This window comes from Cuculus canorus, chromosome 24 (genome assembly GCF_017976375.1).
Source record: "Cuculus canorus isolate bCucCan1 chromosome 24, bCucCan1.pri, whole genome shotgun sequence".
Classification (NCBI taxonomy): domain Eukaryota; kingdom Metazoa; phylum Chordata; class Aves; order Cuculiformes; family Cuculidae; genus Cuculus; species Cuculus canorus.
The window spans coordinates 6284038-6309458 of NC_071424.1; the positions used below are offsets into that span (position 1 = coordinate 6284038).

The 25421-nt window shown below is 55.1% G+C and overlaps 1 protein-coding gene across 1 annotated transcript; it reads right to left on the minus strand.

Annotated features, from left to right (window-relative positions):
- Positions 1–1528: 1528 nt before the first annotated feature.
- On the minus strand, positions 1529–23596 carry DENND2D (DENN domain containing 2D). The gene is made up of 13 exons (XM_054088004.1): positions 23486–23596; positions 22558–22660; positions 19781–19941; positions 13766–13878; positions 13590–13659; positions 12445–12522; positions 12211–12351; positions 9895–10043; positions 9429–9606; positions 8883–8924; positions 8451–8541; positions 7205–7444; positions 1529–5609 (listed from the first exon to the last, which is right to left on the minus strand). The coding sequence occupies exons 1-13, from the start codon at positions 23594–23596 to the stop codon at positions 5548–5550; spliced, it is 1539 nt and encodes a 512-aa protein (XP_053943979.1). The 3' UTR covers positions 1529–5547.
- Between the last annotated feature and the right edge of the window lie 1825 nt (positions 23597–25421).

Below are 25421 nucleotides of genomic sequence, written 5' to 3' on the forward strand. Positions count from 1 at the left end.
AAGGCTTTTAAAGGGTTGTGTAGGATCAAACTTTCACTTATGAGACACGTCTGAGCCTGTTCTTGTTAAGAAAATGCAACGTGGCACCTTGTCCTGAGATCTCCTGGAAGAGCTTCTCCCGCTTGGAAGTTTGGATGCCCTCTCTGTTCAGCCAGCCAAGAAGAATTCCCATTTCTATCCTGATAAATTAACAGTGTTATCAGGGAATGGTTGCTGTGGGTAATTGAAGCCCTATAAAGTGTTGCTACGGCTGTAGGCATTGTGCCTGCAATAAATACTGGAATAAATTAACTTCAGCGCTCGCACAGTGCTGCCCTCTGTGCTCCTCGGTTAATTAGGTTGAGCGAGAGCTGCTCAGGGAGCTGGGAAGGGGGACAGAAACCGCGTGGGCTCCGCGTGGGCTCCGCCTGATCTCGTGAGGTGCTTTATCACTTGCTGTTGCATTCAGAGGATGCTTAGAAGGAAGAGCTTTTGCAAGAGCAGCGTGTTGGGCTTTCCGGAACACCCGTGGCTGAGCACACTCCCCTCAACACAAACAAAAACTGTTCTCTGAGAAGCAAGTTTTCCTGGACAACTCTAAAGGCAAGCTGAAAATTCCCACTTGCTGTCGGAGTGTTGCCTCTTCTCAGAACTAGTAAAGGAGTTCCATTGCTTTGGCAAGGGATTTAACACAGGGAAAAAGACAGGTCAGGACACCTCAGGGCCTATTTCTGTTTCATCTGAGTGTCAGGTTTCACACCAGTGTTTTTCTCTTCTTTCCTTCCTCCCCTGCATGCGCGAGCTGCATCCAGCACTGCGCTGTGCCCGGTCTCTGGACTTGGGATGGAGCTGCAGAGGAGTTTAATCCCTTCCAGAGAGCAGGAGGTGAAAGCTTCAGCACTGGCCCAGGTTGCCCAGAGCCGTGGTGGCTGCCCCATCCCTGGAGGGGTTCCAGGCCAGGTTGGATGGGGCTTGGAGCCCCTGATCCAGCGGGAGGTGTCCCTGCCCAGGGCAGGGGGTGGAACTGGATGGGCTTTGAGGTCCCTTCCAGCCCAAACTGTTCCATGATTTTCAGAGGTTATAGCCAAGTGGGAAGTGACATGAGGTAGGAGCTGTGTCTGTTGTTGTACTGGACTGATCCGAAAGCACTTGGCAATGATGACTGTGTTGGCTCTGGTAGTGGAATATGCCCAGGACTATTTGCTGGCACCCAGGCCAGCCGGCACCGAGTGACACATGCCTGAACACAAACCTTATCTTCTATGCAGGGCAGCTGCATAGCAGGAATTGAACCGCAGCTCAGGAGCAGTTCCTGAGCTGACTCCCAGACCAGATCCTGCCTAGGAGATATTTGTATGGGTAACGCCGTGCCTGGAACTGCGTTAACCATTTCACACAAATAAATAAGCCCTTTCTGGTTCAGGGACAACATTTCTTGGCACTGTTCTGTTTACTGTTGTAGACTTAGATCAAATATTAAATCTCGAGCAGGAAGAAGGATTTAAAAATACAGTGAGTTTTGTTGGGCGACCTGAGCCCAGCTGGATGCGTCTGTGCTCCTGGCAAACAGCAGCTGAATTTACCCATGTCTCCAGCAGCAAACACTGTGCCTGCATCTGCAAGCAGGTGGGTAAGAGAGGCGGATGGAGTTTAAAGCAATAAATAGGGTATTTTATTCAGCATTTGCCCTTTCAGCACAGTGTCTTCTTTCTTCACTGACCTTTATTGATCACAAGGATGTGCAATCTTGTTGCAATGTGCAACCTGTTGGCCTCTGGCTGTTAACAGGGAGGGGATTTCAGCTCTCACCAGACTGCACCAGTCAGGTGAGTAAGCAAACAAGGTGATAGAGCATCATAACATCATAGAATGGTTTAGGTTGAAAGGGACCTCAAAGCCCATCCAGTTCCAACCCCTGCCATGGGCAGGGACACCTCCCACTGGATCCAACCTGGCCTTGAACGCCTCCAGGGGTGGGAGGAGCCACCACTTTGCTAAGCAGCCTGGACCAGGGCGTCCCCACCCTCATTGTGAAGAATTTCTTCCTAATGTCTAATCTAGATCTTCCCCCTTCCAATTCAAAGCCATTTCCCCTCATCCTATCACTCCATGTCCTTGCAAAAAGTCCCTCCCCAGCTTTCCTGGACCCCCTTTCAGTTCTGGAAGCTGCTCTAAGGTCTCCCCAGAGCCTTCTCTTCTCCAGACTGAACAACCCCAACTCTCTCAGCCTGTCCTCACAGCAGTGAGGCTCCAGCCGTCAGATCATCTCCATGGCCTCCTTTGGATCCATTCCAACAGTTCCATATCCATATCAAGCTGCTTCTCAATGTTCAGGCCAACCCAACTCAAGAAACCCTTAAAACTTCTGATCAGCAATGACATCAGTCACACAGGCTTAGGAAACAAGAACAGAGCTGTCAGGTAAAGGAACAGCACAGTGAAAGGGAAAGGGTGTGAGAAGAGTGTGGGGCAGATTATGTCCCTGGAATATCCACCACTTGTATGTCTGAAGCTGCTGCTGCATCGTGGTAAGAGAAGTAGGTGCCAGAAAAGTGCCTGCTTACTCCTGTTCCTCTATAGCTCTTCCTTTTGTCTTCCTGCAGCGACTGAAAAGCTGAGCTGGGAGCTGTTGTGCTCTCTCCCCTAAAGGGTGCATTTCTGGACTGGTCACTGGGAATGGATCCCTTTTCCCATAACAGTACTAAAAGGAGGAGCGCTTTAAGTGACTTAAGATGATATTTCAACCCATTCTTTGCTCAGAAGTTGCACAAGGTGGCAGCAACCCTTCTGACTCCCTGTAGTTAACTCTCGCTGATCTCTGAAGCACTGCCTTAAACATTTAAAGGTCACGTTTTGTGTATCTCTCTTCCTTTCAGCAGCTGAGGAATAATCTTCTTTATCTGGCAGGGATTATGCAACCACAGACTCCCTTATGTGATTTCTAATTCTTCTTTTCTAAAGAGCCACTGCCAAACTCAGGACTACTGCCCCCTTTTTCTCGACAAAAGGATGTTAATGCTTCACAGCCAACAAGGCTGGCATCTTCACACAATGGTGATGGAGTCAGGGAGGCAGGTGGGCCTGAAACCAACAGTTCTTGTTGGGTGTCCTTGATTTCCCACCCACACAATATTCAGCCGGCCAGGGAACTTTTTTAAATGAAAAATAAACCACAGAAAAATACCACTAGCCTTTAATTTCCTGTAGTTAACCTCTAGCACTCTCTCTACCCATGAGAGGGAATTTGTAGAGCCAGAGAAGATCCCCATAGTGCCAAAAAAAACCCCTCTTTTCATGGAATCATAGGATGGTTTGGGCTGGAAGGGACCTCAAAGCCCATCCAGTCCCACCCCCTGCCATGGGCAGGGACACCTCCCACTGGATCAGGGGCTCCAAGCCCCATCCAACCTGGCCTTGAACCCCTCCAGGGATGGGGCAGCCACCACTGCTCTGGGCACCCTGGGCCAGGGCCTCCCCACCCTCAGCATGAAGAATTTCTTCCTAATGTTTAATCTAAATCTTCCCCTCTCCAATTTAAAGTCATTCCCTCTTGTCCTATCAGCCCAGGCCCTTGGAAAAATCCCCTCCCCAGCTTTCCTGAAACCCCTTTCTGTATTGGAAGCTCCTCTAAGGTCTCCCCAGAGTCTTCTCTTCTCCAGGCTGAGCAATCCCAACTTTTCCAACCTGTCCTCATAGCAGAGGTACTGCAGCCCTCGGATCATCTTTGTGGCCTCCTCTGGACCCATTCCAACAGTTTCAGGTCCTTTTTATGTTGGGATTTCATAACTCAACACCGGACTCCAGGTGGGTCTCACCAGAGCGGAACAGAGGGGCAGAATCCCCTCCCTCGCCCTGCTGGTCCCACTGCTCTGGATGCAGCCTGGGACACGCTGGCCTTCTGTATTTCATAAGAAATAATTCTTGTTCCCTCCTCAAAGACACGTGGGGCTGGACAAAACTCAGCCCATTTCTCTCAGCGGAGCTGTAGTTTCACCGCTGTTCAGTCTGTGCCCTCTGCCCAACTGTGCTGCTGCCGCCTATGTTTGTGCCTGACTGCACAAATCGTTACTTCTAAAATAAATGCCCTTTACATCTGTCTTGTTTTCTTTAGATGCTCAAAAGCTCTGAAAGCAAACGCTGTCTGGCAGCCAGCCTGCTTATGCACCAGTGTTTATGTAAAATCTCTCACTGTCGCATTCAATACCACCGCAAAAGTTGTATAAACTATGCTTTTGGTAACACATCTCTAGTGGGTCCTGAGTGATACAGCAGCTTGGCTAGAACGTCCCAGAGAATCATAGAATCACTTGGTTGGAAAAGACCTTTGAGATCATCAAGTTCAACCATCCCTGTCCACTATTAAACCAGATCCCTGAGCACCTCATCCACCTGTCTTTTAAACCCCTCCAGGGATGGGGACTCCACCACCTCCCTGCGCAGCCTCTGCCAGTGCCTGAGAACCTTTCGGTGAAGACATTTTTTCTGATGTCCAATCTGAATCTGCCCTGGTGCAACTTGAGGCCATTCCCTCTCGTCCTATTGCCTGTCACTTGGGAGAATCACAGAATGGTTTGGGTTGAAAGGGACCTTTACAGGTCACCCAGTCCAACCCCTTGCAGGAACAGGGACATCTTTAACCAGATCAGGGGCTCCAAGCCCCATCCAGCCTGGCCTTGAACCCCTCCAGGGATGGAGCAGCCACCACTGCTCTGGGCAACCTGGGCCAGGGCCTCCCCACCCTCACAGGAGAAGATGCAAGGCTTCAAAAGAAAGATCACATCATAAATGAAGAGGATGTCGACATATTTTACTACTGAATTTAACAAATACTTCCTCCCTACCCAAAGCTGTTGATACTCCGTTTCCCTCTCCCACAAAACACAGCCCTGTGGCCTTCACAGTTTGCTTACAGCACGAATAAATAACCTGCTGGAAAAGAATGTTTTTGTTTCTTTAAAGAGCTAAACTGAGCTGTCAGTGTCACCGACGGACGAAGCAAACAGCTGCTAGAGAGGAAACCACTAAAACCCACCACAACTGTTCCTGCTGGTATTTAACAATGAGCAAAACAATGAGAAAACGCAGCGAAAGAGCTGCTAATAATAGAAACCTCAGAAAGTTATTCAATAGGACGTTACCTATTTGCAAAACCTAGGTTTGTTTTAATTAGAAACAATGCTATTTCCTACTCATCCTTATTTTTTTCCCCCCTTCTAACAATGATTCTACAACCTGCAGCCAGCTCCCCGCCTTCCCTCCCAAGCTGCGTGAGGTCCTGACGGGGCCAAGGACTGAGTTGCCGTTTGTCCCCTGTTGCTCGCACGGTGGGAAAAGAAATCACAGCCACCTTGCTAGTTTTGTGCAAAAGAGTTTTCCAGTGCAATGATGCCCTGAGGCAAAAAGAAAGGGTAGAAACTGGTGTTCAGTGCTGCCCACGTGTCTCAGGAGTCACAAAACGGACAGGAACAGAGCCAGCAGAGTCCGGTGTGCTCTGCACTGAGTCCGCGCAGCGTTGGTGCCGCTGGTAAGGGCTGCTTGGTGCCAACCTGTGTGTGCCCAGGCTGGACTTCAAGAGTCTCTTCGGTGCTTCTTCTGTTCGTGGTACTCTGCTATCTTCTGTTGGAAATATGCTGTGGGTGAGAAAAGGTAGTTAGTGAAACGGAAGTATTTGGGCTGGGAAGGATGCAGGGCTGCCCGAGCCCCTGGGAGTGTGCAAGGACCACGGGAGCCAAATCCCGCTGGGTTATGGACAACTGCTCCCTGGTGAGGACTGAGGTGAAACTGGTGTTGCTGCACCCAATCATAGAATGGAATCATGAGATGGTTTGGGTTGGAAGAGACCTCAAAGCCCATCCAGTTCCATCCCCTGCCATGGGCAGGGACACCTCCCACTGGCTCAGGGGCTCCAAGCCCCATCCAACCTGGCCTGGAACCCCTCCAGGGATGGGGCAGCCACCACTGCTCTGGGCAACCTGGCCAGGGCATCCCCACCCTCACACCAAAACATTTCTTCCTAAAATCTCATCTCAATCTCCCCTCTTTCAACTGAAAACTCATCCTATCCCTGCACTCCCTGATCCAGAGCCCCTCCCCAGCTTTTCTGGAGCCCCTTTCAGTACTGGAAGGTCGCTATAAGATCTCCTTGGAGCCTTCTCTTCTCCAGGCTGAAAAAGCCCAACTCTCTCAGCCTGTCCTTGGACAGGACGTGCTCCAGACTTCAGATTGCTTTGGTGGTCAGAATTCCACCCATCCCTCTCACTTTCCCCAAATGGGCTTCGTTATGTTGGGTTAGTCCGAGTTTTTAACCCATGCATTCACTCCTGTTTAGTTTTTGTGTTTCCAACAAGGAAGGATGAGAGAAAGTGTGAGACCTTGGCAAGGCAAAGAGCCAAAAAGGTGATGTAGACTGGGAATATAATGATAAAGCTGGAATTGTGCCATCTCTCACTCCTAAATCCTGCAGACCCAGGCCCATGTCTGCCCTATAAAGCCTGACCTCACATGGTAGAGAACGCAGCAACCGAGGCAGTGCCAGCTCTGAGCTCTGAGCCAGGCTGTGGGTGGGCTAGAGAAGCACCCACCACAGGCACCATCTGCTCCTCAGCATCTCAGGGGATGATTGCTTTGCTCCAGCAGTCGCTGATAGAGTGCAACCATTGCCCTCTCTGGCACTCTCCGAGTGCAGCGAGACCTCAGGGGTGGCAAGTCCTGGGCCAGGATGTCTCTGGCCAGCAGAGATGTTTTAGGCAGTATCCTCAACTTCTATCTCCCTGTTTGTCCTTGTCCTGGGCGGGAAGGAGGCTCAGCTCCATCCAATGTTCTGTAATTCCCCAAGGGGAAAGGACCATCCCTGCTGCCACAGGGAGCTGGTGGTGGAGCTGAATCAGGGCTCACAGGCGGTGCAGCCAGGAGCCAGGTCTCCTCTCCTGCCTGCATCCAAGCCAAATATTTGTGCTGCTCCAAGACTGAGCTCTCAGTAAGCCTGTCCCATCCCCAGTCAAGCAACAAGATCTAAAAGGAGCCCAGGGATTTTGTTTGAGTGCTTGACAGGGATGGAGAAATGCAGCTGCGGAGAGCAAATGGGGGCCACTCGCTGCCCTGAGCATCCTCAGCCCTGAGCTGCATCCCTCTCTGAGAACTGGGCATCTCCTTTCCTTTAACCAAGCAGCCAGGAGTCTGCAGAGCTCATCTGACTGAAGAAGGAAGAAGGGATGGGGCCATTTACCTTCCTGTGGCATTCGCCTCTTTTCTGCTTCCTCAATAAAGAGGGAAAACATGTTTGTCTTCACAAACTTCTTCACAAACTTGCGGCTGGTCTTGGAGGCGATAGCTTTGCAGAAGGCTCGCTCCTGGAAGGTGCCTGAGCCATTTTTACTCCACTTGATGTGCGAGGTGTAGTGGCCAACCGTTCGGACAAAGAAGTGCACGAAGGCTTCGGAGACAAGTGTGTTCACCTGCTCAGATGCTGGAAGAGGACATGGAGCATGAGAGGTGGGGATGGGAACTGTGAGGAGAGGATGGACCTGTTCTAACCTGCCTGGTTCGCAGTCTCTGTTTGCACCCTGAGAAATCATTTGCTTAAAACCTCCCTCTGTGAGTAAATGAAGATCAGACTAATTTTGCTGAGGGAGCCCTGGCTGTGTTTGCTTTCCAGGGTGGTGGCATCTTTGAGGCCAAATATCAGCAAAACTTCATTACTTCAGCAGAATTTATTGAATCATAGAATCCCTTGGTTGGAAAACACCTATGAGATCATCAAGTCCCAGTACCTGTCCACTACTAAATCAGATGCCTAAGCACCTCATCCACCAGTCTTTCCAACCCCTCCAGGGATGGGGGCTCCACCACCTCCCTGGACAGCCCCTGCCAGTGCCTGAGAACCCCTTCCAGGAAGAATTTTTTTCTAATGCCCAATCTGAACCTGCCCTGATGCAACTTGAGGCCATTCCCCCTTGTCCTATCACCTGTCACTTGGGAGAAGAGCCCAGCACCCACCTCACCACAGTCTCCTCTCAGGCAGTTGTAGACAGTGATGAGGTCTCCCCTCAGCCTCCTCTTCTCCAGGCTAAACAACCCCAGGTACCTCAGCCGCTCCTCGTAAGACTTGTTCTCCAACCCCTTTCCCAGCTCTGTTCCCTTCTCTGGATGCGCTCCAGCCCCTCAAGGTCCTTCTTGGGGTGAGTGGCCCCAAAATGAACCCAGGTTGAGTCCAGGGGCACAATCCCTTCCCTGCTCCTGCTGGCCACGCTGTTTCTGATACAGGCAAAGATGCCATTGGCCTTCTTGGCCACTTGTTTTGCAGGACAGGGGAAAGGCCGAGGGATTTCTCTCCTGTGGCTGCATTTTATAGCAAATCAAGGCAGAAAAATCCCAGGCCAGGTGTCTCTAGGGCGATCATTTCACTGAGGACTCTGCCCATTGATGGAAGGCAGCCCACACACGTTTTGCGATATATAAAGAGAGGCCCTTACTGTGTACGTTGTTGTTGTTGTTGTGTCTGTTTAAAGATGTCAGTATCTCATTCTGCAGCTTGGTAGGCAAGATCTCCTCCTCATCGCCGACCTGGAAGGCAACGAGACTGTGAAGCACCTGGCAGGAGAGGGAATATCTCAGATGGCCCTGGGCAACGATTAGTGGAGCTCCTAAGTGGGGCTTCCTGCAGAGCTCATTAATAATTAATTATCACTGCAGAGATGCTGGGAGCAAGATGTGCAAGACACGGACCCTGCTGCTCCAGCTCACAACGAGGGAGATACAAAGGATGGAGACATTCCTTTGTCTCTGCATGGGTGACACTGAGGCGTCTCTACCCCCGAAATGTGAAAGCTGGAATTAAGAGTAGAAAGGGACCCATCCCAGCTACACCCCGGCCAGGAGAGCCAACCCCCATGCCCTGCACCTACCGCCCGTAGGATCTTCCCTTCACAGAGGTCAACTATCAGAGCCTGAAAGAGCAGAGAGCAAACAGGTCAACCCGACCAAGGCAGCCAGGCTTCCTCCCACCCATCTTATGGTCAAATCTGTGTCTGCAGCCCATGAGGGTGGCAGGGGATGGATTGGTCCCTCTGTGCTGGAGAAACCTGGGGAGAGGGACCAGGGCATCTCCACAGGGACCATGTTTGCCCCAGGCTCGGTGGCTTGTCCCAATGCAGCCTTTCTCCACTTCTGCAAGGATGGGATGATGCCAACAGCCAGCCTGGCCCACAGCAGCAACCTGAGGCACCCTCTCAGGGCTGCGGGTCCTCGGGCGGCCGCCAACACCTAAGGGGACGTGGAGATGTTGCTCCAGGTGCCAGCATAGAAGGACATGCAAGAAGTCCCAATTTCCAGCCTCCCTGGATGGGAAAAGGGCACAATCAGAGCCTTCAGCCCTGGTGCCAACACAAACCCACGGTCACCACCCAACCAAAGGCTCCCTCCAGAAGCTGTCCCCAGCCCGGGTGAAATACCTCTTCCATCGGCTGGTCCAGGACCCGCTCCAGGTGCCGCCTCTGGATGCCAACCATGAAGGGCGTGGGGCAGCAGACAGTGTCGAGCAGGCACTCGGGGACCACGGGGATGTAGGTGTGAGCCCAGGTGAAGGGATAAAGGAGAGCAGCCACTGCGTGGATGCACTGTGAGAGGATGCTGTGGGACAAGGAGCCATCGTGGTGGCATTGAATGAGGAAAGGGGATTTCACTGCTTGGAGGGAATCACAGAATCATGGAATGGTTCGGGTTGGAAGGGACCTCAAAGCCCATCCAGTCCCACGCCTTGCCATGGGCAGGGACACCTCCCACTGGATCAGGGGCTCAAAGCCCCATCTTCTCTGCCAAGACTTCTCTGAGCAAATATCCCACCCTGAGCTCAGCTGTGTCCCGCACTCCTTCAAGGGTGTTGTGTTTTTTTTTTTAAATAAAGAGATGAGGACTCACCTCAGCTCCTCTGCCAGGAAAATGAGACGTCTCTCCAACACAGCAGAGGCGAAGATGTGCAGGATGAGGTGGGGACTGAGCCGCTGGAGCAGAGCCTGAAACTCCACATGCTCCAGGTGGGCATCCACAGGCCGTGTGAGCTCAATGAGCTGCCAAGGGAGACCCATCAAGGCTGGTTAAGAAGGTGCAATGCTTCCCCTACACCACCCTGGCTCCCCGAGAAGGTGATTTGGGATCAATTAATGACCCAGAGTTTGCAGCCTCTGCATCACGTCCTTCTGCAAGGGACAAACCTGCTTGGAGATCCGGGCTGTGCAGCACTGAGGATGCAGGGGAAGCCAACAGCACTGTGCACTGTGGGATTTATTTATTCGGGCACTGGATTTTTAACCAAAATGCCTCTTTCCTCAAGTGTTCTCCACAAGCCTCTGGCAGGCGATGGGTAGTGATGTGTCCCCATCTCAGTGTCTGACAGCTCAGCTGTGAACAGCAGCTTCCAGGACAGGGAGGAGGGATGAGAGCCTGATTTTTGCTATAAAAAGCTCCCTCAAAAGCCTCTCTGGCAGGGCCAGCAACCCCCTTCCAGCACAAAGCCTGCGTAATTCCCAGCTCCCAGCCCTTGCAGCACCCAGAATTTATTGTCACCCCTTTTCCTGTTTCCTCACTGATCTCCTTGCCTTGCTCCACCCCTATCCAGCTCTTTCGAAGAACAAGAACGACCTCGCACACCCTCCCCGCAGCCTGGCCCAGGGCCAGCGCATTGAGCAATGTGCAAAGCCCTTGCACAAGCCTTCCTGGATGAAGAAATCTCCTGCAGTTTGATAGCCAGCTGCTAAACTAGCCTCAAGTTGCACCAGGGCAGGTTCAGATTGGACACCAGGAAAAATGTCTTCACCAAAAGGGTTCTCAGGCACTGGCAGAGGCTGCCCAGGGAGGTGGTGGAGACCCCATCCCTGGAGGGGTTTAAAAGACGGGTGGATGAGGTGCTCAGGAATCTCGTTCAGTAGTAGACAGGTATGGTTGGACTTAATCTCAAAGGTCTTTTCCAACCTAATAATTCTATGATTCTAAATTGTGCTAGAAAGGAGGGATCTTGCTCTCAGACAAGATACGCTATCCTGCCACTCTGGCAGGATACATCCCTGAGATACTCAGCACTGAGGTTATTTTCACAGAATCATGGAACCACTAAGGTTGGAAAAGACTTCTAAGTTCATCCAACCAACCATCAGCCCAACCCCACTGTGTCCACTAAACCATGTTCCCAAGTGCCATGACCACACGGTTTTGAACCTCTCCAGGGGTGGGGACTCCACCATCTCCCCAGGCAGTGGTTCAGTACCCGAGAACCCTTTCTGTGAAGAATTTTTTTTCTAATATCCAATCTAAACCTCCCCTCGTTCAACTTGGGGCCATTTCCTCGCATCCTATCACTTGGCACTGAGGAGAAGAACACCAAGCTCACCACAACCTCCTTTCCAGGAGCTGTGGAGAGCAATAAGGTCTCCCCTCAGCCTCCTCCAGGCTAAACAGCCCCAGGTCCCTCAGTCGCTCCCCGTAAGTCTTGTTCTTCAGCCCTTTTTGCTCTGTGCCAAGGCAGATCCTCCCCCTTTTCCCACCCCGGCTTTGCCATAAAAGAAAGAAAAAGCAAAAGCCAAGGCTCTGCCTGTGCGAGCCGGGGCTGTGCGTGGGCAGGCGAGCCCGTGGGCACCATGCCCATGTCAGATCTCCTTCCCACAGGTTAGGTCCAGACCTGCCACACGCCTGCGCTGCGGCGGCTGCCTGCCCTGTGATGCTGAACCGGGGCGGGTGTTGAGGCTGAGAGCCGAGCGTCACCGTGCAGAGGGGCAGCTGCAGCCCACCACAGCCCTAGCACCACCACGCACCCCAAGACCCCTGCCTGCTGCACCCAGAGTACAGCCGACCCTGCTCCATGTCCCCTGGCAGGATGCACCGCTCTGACATAAAGGCTCGGTTAGCATCCATATATCAGGAAATGTCATCCCGGGAGGTTTAGTGCTGGCAGCTCCGGCTCAGGGGGTGATGGAGATGCAAAGATACTGCTTTGCAAGGATGCAAAGATGGAGCAGTGTCACCTGTGGATGGACTCCATCCTCATCCTCACTGCTTGCTGCTCTTCTCCTGAGCCTGGTGGCACCCATTTACCCAGGGCACAAGGTCCCCAGCAACCCAACACACCAACGCTGCTCCAGGGAACACCCATGGGTGCTGCAGGCGTGGAGGATGCTCATGGAGATCGCCTGGGCTCCATGTGTTGGAGCAGCCCAGAGGGTGCCACTGAGTCCCCCCACCAACCTCTGTGCCCGACTCAGGGATGAAGCTTTTAATGGTGACGGTTTTCCCTGGAGCTGGGAAGGAGGATTCCCGAAGGCCCTGCATGAAGGGGTAAATCACTGCCATGGAGATCTGGCGCCTCTTCTCCACCTCATCTAGGATCTAAGGGAGGAAAAAGTGAGCTGTGACACCCCGGAAGGCAACAGGATGGCTGCCTGGGCACCACTGTGCGGGATGGAGCCACCACATCCCTACCTTGGAGAAAAGCCCAAAGCAGCCCAGGCAGCTGATGATGCAGAAGACCTCAGGGAGGCGGACACCACGGCCGGATGGCTGGAAGAAAATGGGAAAAGGGTTTGCGCATCTCCCAGCCCCACTGCACCAGCTCCCTGCTCTCCCCAGAGATTCCCCTGGCCTCATTTTCCCCTCAACATCACCCACTGAGGGGTTTTCAGAGCTCAGGCTCAGCCCAAGGACACCGTTGATGCTGTAAAATCAGAGGGTGCCCAGGACTAGAGAAGACAATTCAGATGCCAAAGCTGTCTATCAGTTTTGTGCTAAGCCCTCTGGCACATTCCCAAACTTTCTTCCACCCCAGATACACATCCTTCAAAACCTCCTGCCCCGCTATCCTCAGGGCTAATCCTGCCTCCTACTGAAATAGGAACCAGTGGGGTGAGGGCCCAGGCTGTTTTTCTCTTTCCAACTGGATTATCCTGGGTCACTTTGCACTTTCAGCCCTCAGAGATCCAGTTCAAACAGCCAAAGCTAAACCCTGGATGATGGAGTAGGCAAGTTTGCCAGGGAATGAAAGGATGCTGAGATCCATCAAGGCACTGAGCTGTGACGTATGGCCCCATGGCTTTATGTCCCTGTTTAAACGGGTTGAGCGTAAATCAGCAGCCAAGGAAGACCTTCATCATGTCACACAGCCCCCAAGCTGGCTGAATCCATGAGCTGAGAAAGGCAGCCACTGCCATCTTTGGAGTCAGGGCTGAGGGCACCTGGATGGGTGCACTCGCATCCCCATCCTGATTCTGAGGGGGATTTGCACTGTGGCCAAGGGAAAGGAGACAGAGAAGCTGTGGGAGCGACAACCAGTACAGGGAATGGCACTTCCTAATCATCACATCTCCTGGTTGCATTTCAGGCCAGCCTTGGACTCCAGCAAATGCTGCTTTCCTCCATCCAGCGCCCAACTGATGCCCCAGCAGAAGAAAGCTCAAAAAAAATCCCTTTGGGCACCCCCTTGCTGCTTGTCAACCTCTTTGTCAAGTGGCCTTTGTCAAGGCACGCCACCAAAAGCTGTACTTTGGGCATGGCATCGTGTTCCACCATGGGGATGGGGTGGCATGGCCACCACCAACCCAGTGGTGGGTGCACAGCGGTGGGATGCTCACCAGCAGCCGCCTGCAGTAACCGATCTTCCTGCTGCCGTCCACGTTGGTCAGGACGAAAGAAAAGGTTTCACTGCAAGGAGACACAACACATGGGGATGGGATGGCTCTTCCAGCCCCTAGGGATGCAAGAGCACACATTGGGACACCGCGGCCAAGCCCCGCAGTGGGGCAGGTACCTGGTGAACTCAGTGACCGGGGCCCAGTTGTTGCCATCGGGGAAGCAGAAGAGGGGGATCGCTTGCAAGAGACGTTCCTCCTCCTCCTTCTGGCCCTTCAGCAAGTTCTCACGCTGGAACAAAGTGATGACAAGAGTCAGGGGGATGGAGAGTCCCCACAGCTCCAGGGGATGGGGTGCAATGGGATGGAATGGGGTGGAATGAGGTGTGTCCCAAGGCAACCCCCAGCTCAGACTGAAGCAGAGGCTGCCTGCACATCCCTGCACAAGCATCTCCCAAAAACCCAACTTCTTACTCTTTGGCCTCAAGGACAGTGGAGCAAAGCAGGGGCTGCAGGCAGTGGCCCCCTCCCTGTGCCACCTCCCCGTGGTGTGATTTCACTGCCATGGGCTCCCCTTTTGGCACAAGACACCAGGGACCATCCTGGGGTTTTCCTCCTGGCGTTTGTGGCCCTGGGCTGGGACCACAAGGAGGGACAAATGGTTACAGCAACCCCAACCTGTGAATGGCAAAGCCCTGGTGTGTGGGTGTGCGATGCCAGGACACAGGGCATTTTCCTCTTCTCCTCCCCCAGCTCTAGTGGTGGAGCAGAAGCAACACAGAATCATAGAATGGTTTGGGTTGGAAGGGACCTCAAAGCCCAGTTCCAACCCCCTGCCACGAGCAGAGACACCTCCCACTGGATCAGGGGCTCCAAGCCCCATCCAACCTGGTCTTGAACACCTCCAGGGATGGGGCAGCCACAACCTCCCTGGGTGACCTGGGCCAGGACCTTCCCACCCTCAGCGTGAAGAATTTCTTCCTCATGTCTAATCTAAATGTTCCCCCCTTACAGTCTAAAGCCATTCCCCCTCATCCTGTCACTCCAGGCCCTTGTAAAAAGTCCCTCCCCAGCTTTTCTGGAGCCTATTTCCATACTGGAAGCTGCTCTAGGGTCACCCCGGAGCCTTCTCTTCTTCAGGCTGAACAACCCCAACTCTCTCAGCCCGTTCTCATAGCAGAGGACATCCTCTTTAAGTTTGGAAAACTCATCTTCCCAGAAACACAGCACTAAATACCTTCGGGAATTGATAGGTTATCTTGGGTTCATAACGTCCATCTGGCATCTTCTTCAGTGATACCACCACCAGGTACTCAAAGAAAAACTGCCCAGCGGAATAGAAGACAGAGCTCCGCTCTCCTGGCTTCCCCTGTGACACCCGTGAAGGGTTGTTCTCCGCAGCAGGAGCCTCCTGTTTCTCTTCTGTAGCCAAAACAAAAACCCGAAACAAGCAAAGCAGAGTGAAATGAAAGGGCAGGAGATGTTCTGGTGGCAGGAGAGGAGATGCAGAGCCATGAACCAGCCATGGCTGGAGGGAACCAGGACCTACTGCACAGGGCACTTTGGTCTCTAACAGTGAACAGCTGGGGACATGGAAAGGAAAGAGCAACAGCTCTGACGAGGCTTCTGGGGGGAATCAAAGTGCATCAGACACCTCCAGCCCCCCTTTGCCCCATCAGAGTGAGGGCAGAGGGACACTCGGAGCGAAGCCAGCACGTGGGATGGCGGCGAGCAGAGTCTCTGCAGCAAACATCTGTGAAGAAGGTGTGGGAATGCTTTTAGAGCAGTTAATTTATTTTCCCCAGGGGGAAAACACCCCACAAACAGCACAGATCTTGTTTGAGCACCTCCAAAACCTCCAGTATAATGAATCCCAACCACTCCCTGCGAGATAGCCTCAGTCCTGGGAAGTGCTGATTGCAAATGAGATACTCAAGGGTTTCCCCTAAACCACGGCTCCCAAAGCAAAGCAATTCCAAGATTACATCCCATTTCTTTTTCAGCCAGTTGTGTAGGACAGCTGAGGGGCGTCAATTGTGACAACCCAACAAACTAGGAATAAGAGTCTGAAGAGCCCTAGCCTCCATCTCTAAGAGCCCTGGGATGGAGGGATCCGAGGGCTGGGAAGGAAAGGAGTTAAATGCCAGCAGGAGGCTGCAGCCAGACCATGCCACAGCTCTCCCCTCTCGCAGCAGCCGTTTACAACTCTCTAAATCCCCAGTTCCTGGCACTGAAACTGTCCTAGGCTTGGCTTTGGCTCTGACCATGGCAGGGAGCTGGAACAGAAATGCTTGAGCTGCTCCTAGGAATGACAGGCAGGAGAATAAATGCACGGCTGGATGAAATGCTTCCCTTCATCCTGGAGTTTGGCCCAGGGCTCTTTCGGTTGTGCTGCAGCTGAGCAGTGCCAGGGATGGCCATGGCTGGCTGCTCTCGGCATCCCTCTCCCTTGTGTGCAACATCCTCCTCCAAAAGCAGAGCAGGTGGACACCCTAACCCCCGTATCCCTCTGGCTCCATATCCGCCTCCTTTGGTCTGGAAACACCTTTCTATTCTCCAGGTCATTGGGAGCCAACAGAAACAGAAAGCTCATCTGAGGAGGTGACACAGTCCCAACACAGGATGTTCCTTCCCAAGGAACAGAAGCACCTTTCCCAGTCTGGGGTGGGGAGATGCACAAAGCTGCCCCCGCGCGCACCCCGAGGCTGCCCCACCGCCGCATGCAAAGTCGGCAAGATGAAATACATCCCAGAAGGTCCCTTCACAGCAGCGGGAAGCCCAGGAGCACCCTGAGGATGAGACCCAGGTGCAGACACCTCTGGTTTGTCCTCAGTGGGAATCACCTATGTGACAGCCCAGGAAGGCGCCCCAGCCAGGGAAAACAGTTGAATAGGTCCGCTTTGCTTCTCCTGCTCCTCCTTGGGATGCTCCAGTGGTCCAACCTCACCTATGGGGCCAGGGCAGGAGGTTGTGCTGGGGGGACCGCAGGGACGAGGGCTGTGCAGCGGGGACGGCTACTGGTGTCCCCCACCCTCACTGGACACTGGTGTCACTTGTGATCCCATTGCAGATTGCCAGGGTAAGGTGAAAGCCCAGTTAAATCCCGCCTCTCCAGACCCACTCTGCATGTCAGAGAATAGAAGGCGCGCTCTCAAGCAAGGGCTGGATTTGCATCATGGCCGCGGTGTTTCAAAGCAACCAAGAACATCCCAACCCACGGCTCCCAGGAAGCTGGTGGTGCTGTGCTGCAGGTCCACCTCTCACAGATGGACCCATGGACCCATGTGACCCGAAAGGGTGGCGTCACCCAGCAGTGCTCCCCTCTGCCAGGTCTGATTGCAGAGCCCTCACAGGCAGAGCCTAAATCCCACTGGGACCACAATCCCCCATCCCTGGGCTGGAAGACAAGCTCTGGAGACGTACGGGGCTGTGCACCATCGTGCTGCGTTGGATGGGTTTAATGGGAGGCCCTGGCCCAGGTTGCCCAGAGCAGTGGTGCTGCCCCATCCCTGGAGGGGTTCCAGGCCAGGTTGGATGGGGCTTGGAGCCCCTGATCCAGTGGGAGGTGTCCCTGCCCATGGCAGGGGTGGAACCAGATGGGCTTTAAGGTCCCTTCCAACCCAACATATTCTATGATTCTATGTTACTATGAATGTGGCATCAGAGGTCCCAGCACTCCCCAAATCCGGCAGGACGTGCAGTCCCTCTTGTGTCCTGGAGACGCAAGCGTCCTTTGGCCAAGGACTCTCCTGTAGCCCAAGCAGGGAAGATATGGAGAGGAGCCCCCAACCTCTCAGCAGGAGAAGCATCCCCTGCAAAGAGGGAAATGACCCAGGCACCCAGAGGGACGCACACAGCTCCGGGGTGGAAAGCAGCTGCCGGTGCTGCGCATTTTCACCCCTCCCTCGCCGGGCACGGAGGGAGCAAAGGCTGCCGTGCTGCACCCTGGCCCACACGGAAATGGCACCGGCACTGCCGGTGTTCAAAGAAAAAGACATTTGGCTGCACAACAGCTTTCCCAACAAGCGTGGCGGTTTCTTATCTGCCCAGGGCTGCGCTCAGACCCACGCTGCGATGTGGTACAACCTGTTTCTTTCCTCCTGGAAAACTCCCAGGTTGTGGCGTGCCAAAATCCCCTGGTCTGGCACGAGGGTTTGCAGGGAGCTCTGCTCCCCACGCTGTGCAGCCGCCCACCTGCCCCAGCAGAGAGGAAACGGCTTTTCCTTTATCGAACCTTTTCTGCTAAGCTTGGAAAAACATCTCTCTCAGCCAGAGCGAGGGGCAACCAGGACAAACGAGAGCTGGGGGGACTTGCACTCAGCCCCCCAAACCTGCTCCAATCTGCTGTGCTGTGCCTTGAGGCAGGGCAAGCCAGGAACCCCCAACGATCCAGCTCGGAAAAACTCACAAATCATAGAATCATAGAATCATTAAGGTTGGAGAAGACCTCGAAGCTCATCCAGTCCAAACGTCAGCCCAACCCCACGGTACTCACTTAATCCTGTCCCCAAATGCCACTGCCACACAGTTTTTGAACCCCATCCAGAGATGGAGATTCCACCACTTTCCTGGGCAGCCTCTGCCAGGGCTTCACCACTCTGTCAGGGAAGAAATGTTTCCCAATATCCAATCTAAACCTTCCCTGGTGCAACTTGAGGCCGTTTCCTCTTGTCTCACCCCTTGTCACTTGGGAGAAGAGCCCAACATCCACCTCTCCACAACCTCCTTCCCAGGAGCTGCAGAGAGCGATGGAGTGTCCCCTCAGCCTCCTCTTCTCCACGCTAAGCAGCCGCGGGGCCCTCAGCCGCTCCCTCTCACGCTTGTTCTCCAGCCCCTTCCCAGCTCTGGTGCCCTAAATCCCAAAGGATCGATTTCCGCCCCATCCTCTATTGGCTTGTCCAGGATGCCCTTCCCAGGGGGATGTGTCCCCATGGATGCCCCCAGTGCCACCCTCCTGAGACGCTGGTGTTGGTGGGCAAAGGGGTGGGGAAGCTGGTGGGGATGTGGTCTGTCCCTGGGATGGGGGCAGAGCCTCGATGGGCCAAACCCTGGGATGGGACAGACCCTGGGATGGGGGCAAAGCCTCGGATGGGACAGACCCTGGAGTGGGGGCAAACCCTGGGATGGGGCAGACCCTGGGATGGGCCAAACCCTGGGATGGGGGCAAAGCCTGGGATGGGGCCAAACCCTGGGATAGGTGCAAACCTGGGATGGGGGCAAAGCCTGGGATGGGGCCAAACCCTGGGATGGGGCCAAACCCTGGGATAGGTGCAAACCTGGGATGGGGGCAAAGCCTGGGATGGGGCCAAACCCTGGGATAGGTGCAAACCTGGGATGGGGCCAAACCCTGGGATAGGTGCAAACCTGGGATGGGGGCAAAGCCTGGGATGGGGCCAAACCCTGGGATAGGTGCAAACCTGGGATGGGGCCAAACCCTGGGATAGGTGCAAACCTGGGATGGGGGCAAACTGTGGGATGAGGCAAACGTTGGGATGGGGCAGACCCTGGGATGGGGCAGCCTATCCGGGACGGGTGGGCTCCCAGGGGATCCCGGGGGACGCAGAGCAACTCCGGGCTGGGGTGAACCCCCGGGATGCAGAGCAGCTCCTGGGAGATGGGTGCGCGGGGCTGAGGCGGCGCCGGGAGCCCCGGCCGGAGCTGGAGGGACCGGGATGGGGACGGAGCCCTCGGTCCCACCTGGCGCTGCCCGGGAGCCCCCGGGATGGCACCGGCACCGGCACCGGGACAGGGACCGGGACAGGGATCGGGACCGGGACAGACACTGGGAAAGGGATCGCGACTGGGATCGGGACAGGGACCGGGATCGGGACAGGCACCGGGACAGGGATCGGGACAGACACCGGCACAGACACTGGGACCTTGACAGACATCGGGACCGGGACTCGGAGCGGGACCGGGACCGGGATAGGAACCGGGATCGGGATCGGGACCGGGACAGACACTGGGAAAGGGATCGGGACAGACACCGGGACCGGGACTGGGACAGACACCAGAACAGACACCGGCACAGACACCGGCACCGGCACGGGCACGAGCATCCACACCAGCACCGGCACCGGCACTGGGTCTCGCTCCCGTGCTGACACCGGCACCGACACCGGTACCGGCGGTGACACCGGCACAGACCCCCCCGGCATCCGCAGCCGCCCCGGCCCCGCCCCGGCCCCGCTCACCGCCGCGCGCCGCCCGCCGCAGGCTCCGCCGCAAGAAGCCGCCGATGGAGGCCATGTCACCCCCGCTTCCGCCGCAGCCCTCGCCTCCCCGGGGAGGAGGGACGGGACGGGGCGGGGGCAGCACCTGCACCGGGAACCGCCCCGGGGAACGGGGAGGGTACCTGGGGACAGGAGAGCCGGGAGAACCGGGAGCACCGGGAGTGGGGCAGCTGGGAGAACTGGGAGAACTGGGGATGGGGGAACTGGGAGAACTGGGGATGGGGGAACTGGGGAACTGGGGATGGGGGAACTGGGAGAACTGGGGATGGGGGAACTGGGAGAACTGGGAATGGGTGAACTGGGAGAACTGGGAATAGGGGAACTGGGAGAACTGGGAATGGAAGACCTGGGAGAACTGGGAATAGGGGAACTGGGAGAACTGGGAATGGAAGAGCTGGGAGAACTGGGAATGGGGGAACTGGGAGCACCAGAAATGGGGAGCTGGGAGAACTGGGAATAGGGGAACTGGGAGAATGGGGGATGGGGAACTGGGAGAACTGGGCATAGGGGAACTGGGAGAACTGGGAACGGAAGAGCTGGGAGAACTGGGAGAACTGGGAATAGGGGAACTGGGAGAACTGGGCATAGGGGAGCTGGGAGAACTGGAAATGGGTGAACTGGGAGAACTGGGAATGGGAGAACTGGGAATAAGGGAACTGGGAGAACTGGGAATGAGTGAACTGGGAGAACTGGGAATGGGGGAACTGGGAGAACTGGGAATGGGGAGCTGGGAGAACTGGGAATGGGGGAACTGGGAGAATTGGGGATGGGTGAACTGGGAGAACTGGGAATGGGGGAACTGGGGGGACTGGGAGAACTGGGGATGGGTGAACTGGGAGAACTGGGGATGAGGGAACTGGGGGGATTGGGAATGGGAGAGCTGGGAGAACTGGGAATGGGGGAACTGGGAGAACCGGGAATGGGGAGCTGGGAGAACTGGGAGTGGGGGAGCTGGTAGAACTGGGGATGGGATAGCTGGGAGAACTGGGCATAGGGGAGCTGGTAGAACTGGGGATGGGGGAGCTGGGAGAACTGGGAATGGGTGAACTGGGAGAACTGGGAATGGGGAGCTGGGAGAACTGGGAATAGGGGAGCTGGGAGAACTGGGAATGGGAGAGCTGGGAGAACTGGGAATAGGGGAACTGGGAGAACTGGGAGTGGGGAGCTCAGAGAACTGGGAATGGGTGAACTGGGAGAACTGGGAATGAGGGAGCTGGGAGAACTGGGAATGGGAGAACTGGGAATGGGAGACCTGGGAGAACTGGGGATGGGGGAGCTGGGAGAACTGGGAACAGGAGAGTCGCAAGCACCGGGAATGGGGGAGCTGGGAGAACTGGGAGTGGGGGAGCTGGGAGAACTGGGAATAGGAAAGCCAGGAGCACCTGGTGGGAGAAGAGCCCGGAGCACCGGGTGTGGGGGCCCCAGGAACACTGGGAATGGGGGAGCTGGGAGCACTGGGAAGGGGGGATCTAGGAGGACCTGATGGCAGAAGTGCTGGGAGAGCCGGGCATGGGGGTCCCGTGAGCACCGAGAGCAGCGAGCACGATGTTCCCGGGGACACTGGGCATGAGGGAGCTGGGAGCGCCCCTGGAAACGAGGATGCCAGGAGGAGCCGGGCATGGAGGAACCGGGAGAACCAGACATGGGGATACCGGGAGCACCGGGCACGGGGCAGCTGGGAGCAGCAAGCATGAGAGGTCCGTGAGGGACCTGGATACAGGGGTCCCAGGAGCTCACAGCATGGTGGGAGATAAGCAGAGGTGTCCCTGTGCATGGGACATCCCGATGGGGAGCCAGGGGTGAGCTGCCTGGGGGCGGCATAGGGGCACCCTGGGCAAGGGGTGACTGGGGATGGAGGCAGCCCAGCATCCCCCCTCTGGCACGCAGAGTTGGGTGGGAGTTGGAGCAGGGACCCCAGGGACAAGGGGTGGCTTTGTCCTACACCACAGGGGACAAAGCGCTCTGTGCCAGACCTCCAGCATCCCTGCCTGAGTCCTGCTCTGGCATCCCCACCTCTTCCAAGCCCTTTTCTTCCTGCCAAGCCATCAGGTGCTGGGAATAGTGCCCAGCACAGCTGCTGCGGCACTTGGGAATGGAGGATTTTAGGGTGTCCCATTCCGTAGCATGATGGGGAGTCAGCTGAGCTGCCCTGATGGTGCCACCGTGCTTTTGTTTCCATGGTCATCAGATGCAAACTTGTTCTGACTCCATTTGGGAACGCCGGCCGGGTTGTGCGTTCCTTCATCAGGCAGAGATTTATTCCCCCTTCGCAGAGTGACTCAGAGGCGCCTCGGCCAACTCTTGAGCTCGAGGCCGGTTGCCATCCGTCTTCGTTACAGGAAGGAGGTGCAGTTCATTAGTGCTGGGATACGGCAGTCGCCTCATCCCGGGCACACAGCCGGGATGCCTGCGGAGCTACTGGGTGGTTTTGCTGCTCTGAACCCCTCAACGAGCAAAATCTCTTTAAAACCAGTGATATCTTTAATTAAAGATTTCCCCTTTCCCATCCTTAGCCTGTCCACACCCCTAATATTTCCTCTGCAGCTCTTTTGCTGTAAACACACAGAAGGGGCTTTGGGCACAGCTATGGGTTATGAGGACTTAAGCTGTGATGAGCTGTGCACAGTTCTCAGCCCTGATGCTGGCACGTGGCTCTTTGCAGCTGTAGACGCGATTTCCTCCACCAGACCTCCTCCTTTCATATGTCGCAACAACTCCCATCCCCTCCTCTTCCCTACGTGTGGGCTGGAGCTTGAAGATGGGTTTGTAGCCAGGAGAAAGGGCCTTCGTGAGCTTGCAGAAATCGCAAACGCTTTCGAAACCTGGCCAGGATGCTGCTGCCTGTTGGGGTTATCAGGGTATTGCTGGTCCGGGGGCTTGTTTCTGGCTGAGATCAGTGGGTGAGTGGGTGGAAGAGCGCTTGTGCTTCCCGGAGGTGAGGGCAGCGTGTTTGTTTGCACACAGGGCTTGTTCCCAGGAGAAATTTCCTCTTGGCGTGAATGGAAAATAAAAAGTTAGGGGATTTCCCCCTTGATTTTGAAGGAAAATCCCTGCTTTCCTGGAAATGGGGCCACTTTGGAGAAACAGCTGCTGTCTTCAGCCAAAAGAAATCCCCATATTCTTTGGGTTTTTTTTCCCCTATACACACAGATCTTTCCTGCTTTCACTCTTTGAGGCAGATCTCTGCCTGTGATCCCACCTCGAGAACGCCTCGCCTGCGCTCAGGGAAGATAAGAGCCGTGTTCCCAAGCAGAAAACCTCCACGCTCCAGGGGAAACACTGTCTCTTTGTGCCTGTCGCGCAACCCGGCAAACCTTGCCCTACTGGAAGAGGTTGAACTTGTGAATATTCCCACTGAAAGCTCCTTTCTGTGGGAAGCCAGCCGCCCACCGGGACAACAAACGGGCACATTGTGGGAGCGCAGGGCTGCTGGCCACCGCGGATGCAACGCTTGCTGTCGTGCTGCTCTGTTATCGCTGCCAAAGTCATTTCGCTTCCCTGAACCAAGCCCAGGGAGTTTTGTATTTCATTTTATCCCTTCTTGCAGCCCCAGTGCTAATGAATACACGCTGGAATTTGGCTTTCTGCAAGCGGGGTGTGCTCAGACTGCAAATGTCCCCTGGCTGGGGAACACCGTTGTGAGCATCCCGTGGGGCTGCACCGCACCGGGACTGCAGTGTCGGTGCCGCTGGGACCCTGCTTGCACTGCAGCTCCTCACCGTCCTCATCCTCCTGAGGGAGGCTCAGCTGTCTGCTCCTTGCCTCATCCAGGTGCATCTTTACCCCTTCCCTACCCCTCGCTGGCTGCTGCGTTTGGGAGGTGCTGGGGCAGCTCAAGCATGTGGCGTGTGAGTGGGTTTTGGTTTGCCCATTGCAGCCAGGCTGGGGTAAGGGCTTGGGGATGGAGGCTCAGGTTTGGCCACAACTTCTCTGGCAGGGAAGCCCTGAGGGCAGCCCCAGTCCTCCGGGCTGGGGACCCCAAAGCCCTCATTTCCAGGCTTTCCCATGCCAAGAAGGTTCTCCCACTGGATGGCAGCATTAGAGCAAAGAAACATCTCTGAGAGACCTTAAGAGAGAGGGGAGCCTTCCTCCAGAAAGGTTTTTCTCTCCAGTTATCCAGCTCCAGAGAGATTTGCACAGCTCACTTGTCTTTGCACCATTCCTGCCACTGATACTTCACTCACTGCCCTGTTTGGTGTTTTGTGATCACTCCCAGCTCCCCAAAACTGGGTGCCCTGTAACACCCTCTACCTGCTCCCCCTCGCCCTGATGGTTGTGGAACCTGTGAGGACAGAGAGGGGTGAGAGCCAGCTGGGATGCTCCCACCCATAACCAGGAGCAGAGCAGACCCAGAACTGGGCAAAGAGAAGAGATGTCAATCCTTATGGTACACCAACATCATGGCTTCTTAGGAAAGTGCATCCCTTATCACCAAAGCCGTCCCTACTCCGACCACTGTGGTGCCAAAGAGCCCAAGTCCGAGTCACAGACTCCAAAGTCTGCACATTTTTGCATGAAGAAAAGCTTTAGGGACCGTTTCTTGCACGGTGGTTACAAAAGGGGCTGCGAAACTCCTAGTGGTTAGAAAATGAAACTAATCTGACCATTTTTCCTTCCACCTAATGGTCTTAATTGCAAGTATTTCAATCCACCTTTGGGGTTCTTGAAGGTGGTGTTTGCCAGAGGCTGTGCTGGGTGGGCAGGAAGAACTGGTGCTGGGCTGCAGCCCCCTTGCAAATATAGTGCGGGGGAACTGCTCCTTTCCAAAGCCATTTAATGGTCAGAAGGTGCAAAGACGTCTCAGCTTACAAGCTCCTGGCCAGGCTGGCATCGCTGTTTGCAAGCCGGCATCCATAGATGGAAAGGGTCAAACTGCAGAGCCCGGCCTCAGGTGTGGCACGCGATTTTCCCCAGTCCGTTCTGTACTGAGCCAGTCACTCGTCCTGGGTTAAAATGCCAATTCTGGGCCACTTTGGCCTTGGGAGCGTGTTTCAGGGGTTAATTTCCTGCAGCATGCAAAGTCTGTGGCTGATTTTCCATCTGGAAGCCCCTGGATTTGGCTCCCAGGTGCTTACTGCCCCTTTTTCTGCCTAATTCAAAGCCCTCGTCCCTCCTCTTTGTCCCCCAGGCAGGACCTTGGCGCAGAAGTAGCCCCCAGCTGAGCTTGGGAAACTTGTTTGGAGGAAGGTGGTGGCATTGAGGTCCAACATCCTGGGTGGCATTTGCAAAGTCCTGAATGTCCCCACCCTGAAGCATCATAATTCAGTGTCCTGCCAGGGGTGCTGGGCACATGGGGGACCGTGGGGCAGGTTGATGGTGCTGGGGTGATGATGTCTTGCCTCAGGGAGCGTGGAACAATGGTGGAGGGGCTGAGCAGCTGGTGGGGAGCTGGGTTTGCTACTGGATTAAAAAAAAGAGGAGGAAATTGGATTTTCCAAGCAAGGCAGGGACATCAAGGACAGTTCTGCTCCTTAGCAGCACGGGGTGGGCACCTGCATGTCCTGTAGCCCCACACCTGTGCTCACGCCAGACCTTGTCCCATCTCTTCCATAAAACGAGAGAGTTTTGCAGCTCGGTGCAATCCCCTGGGGCTGGGGGTGCT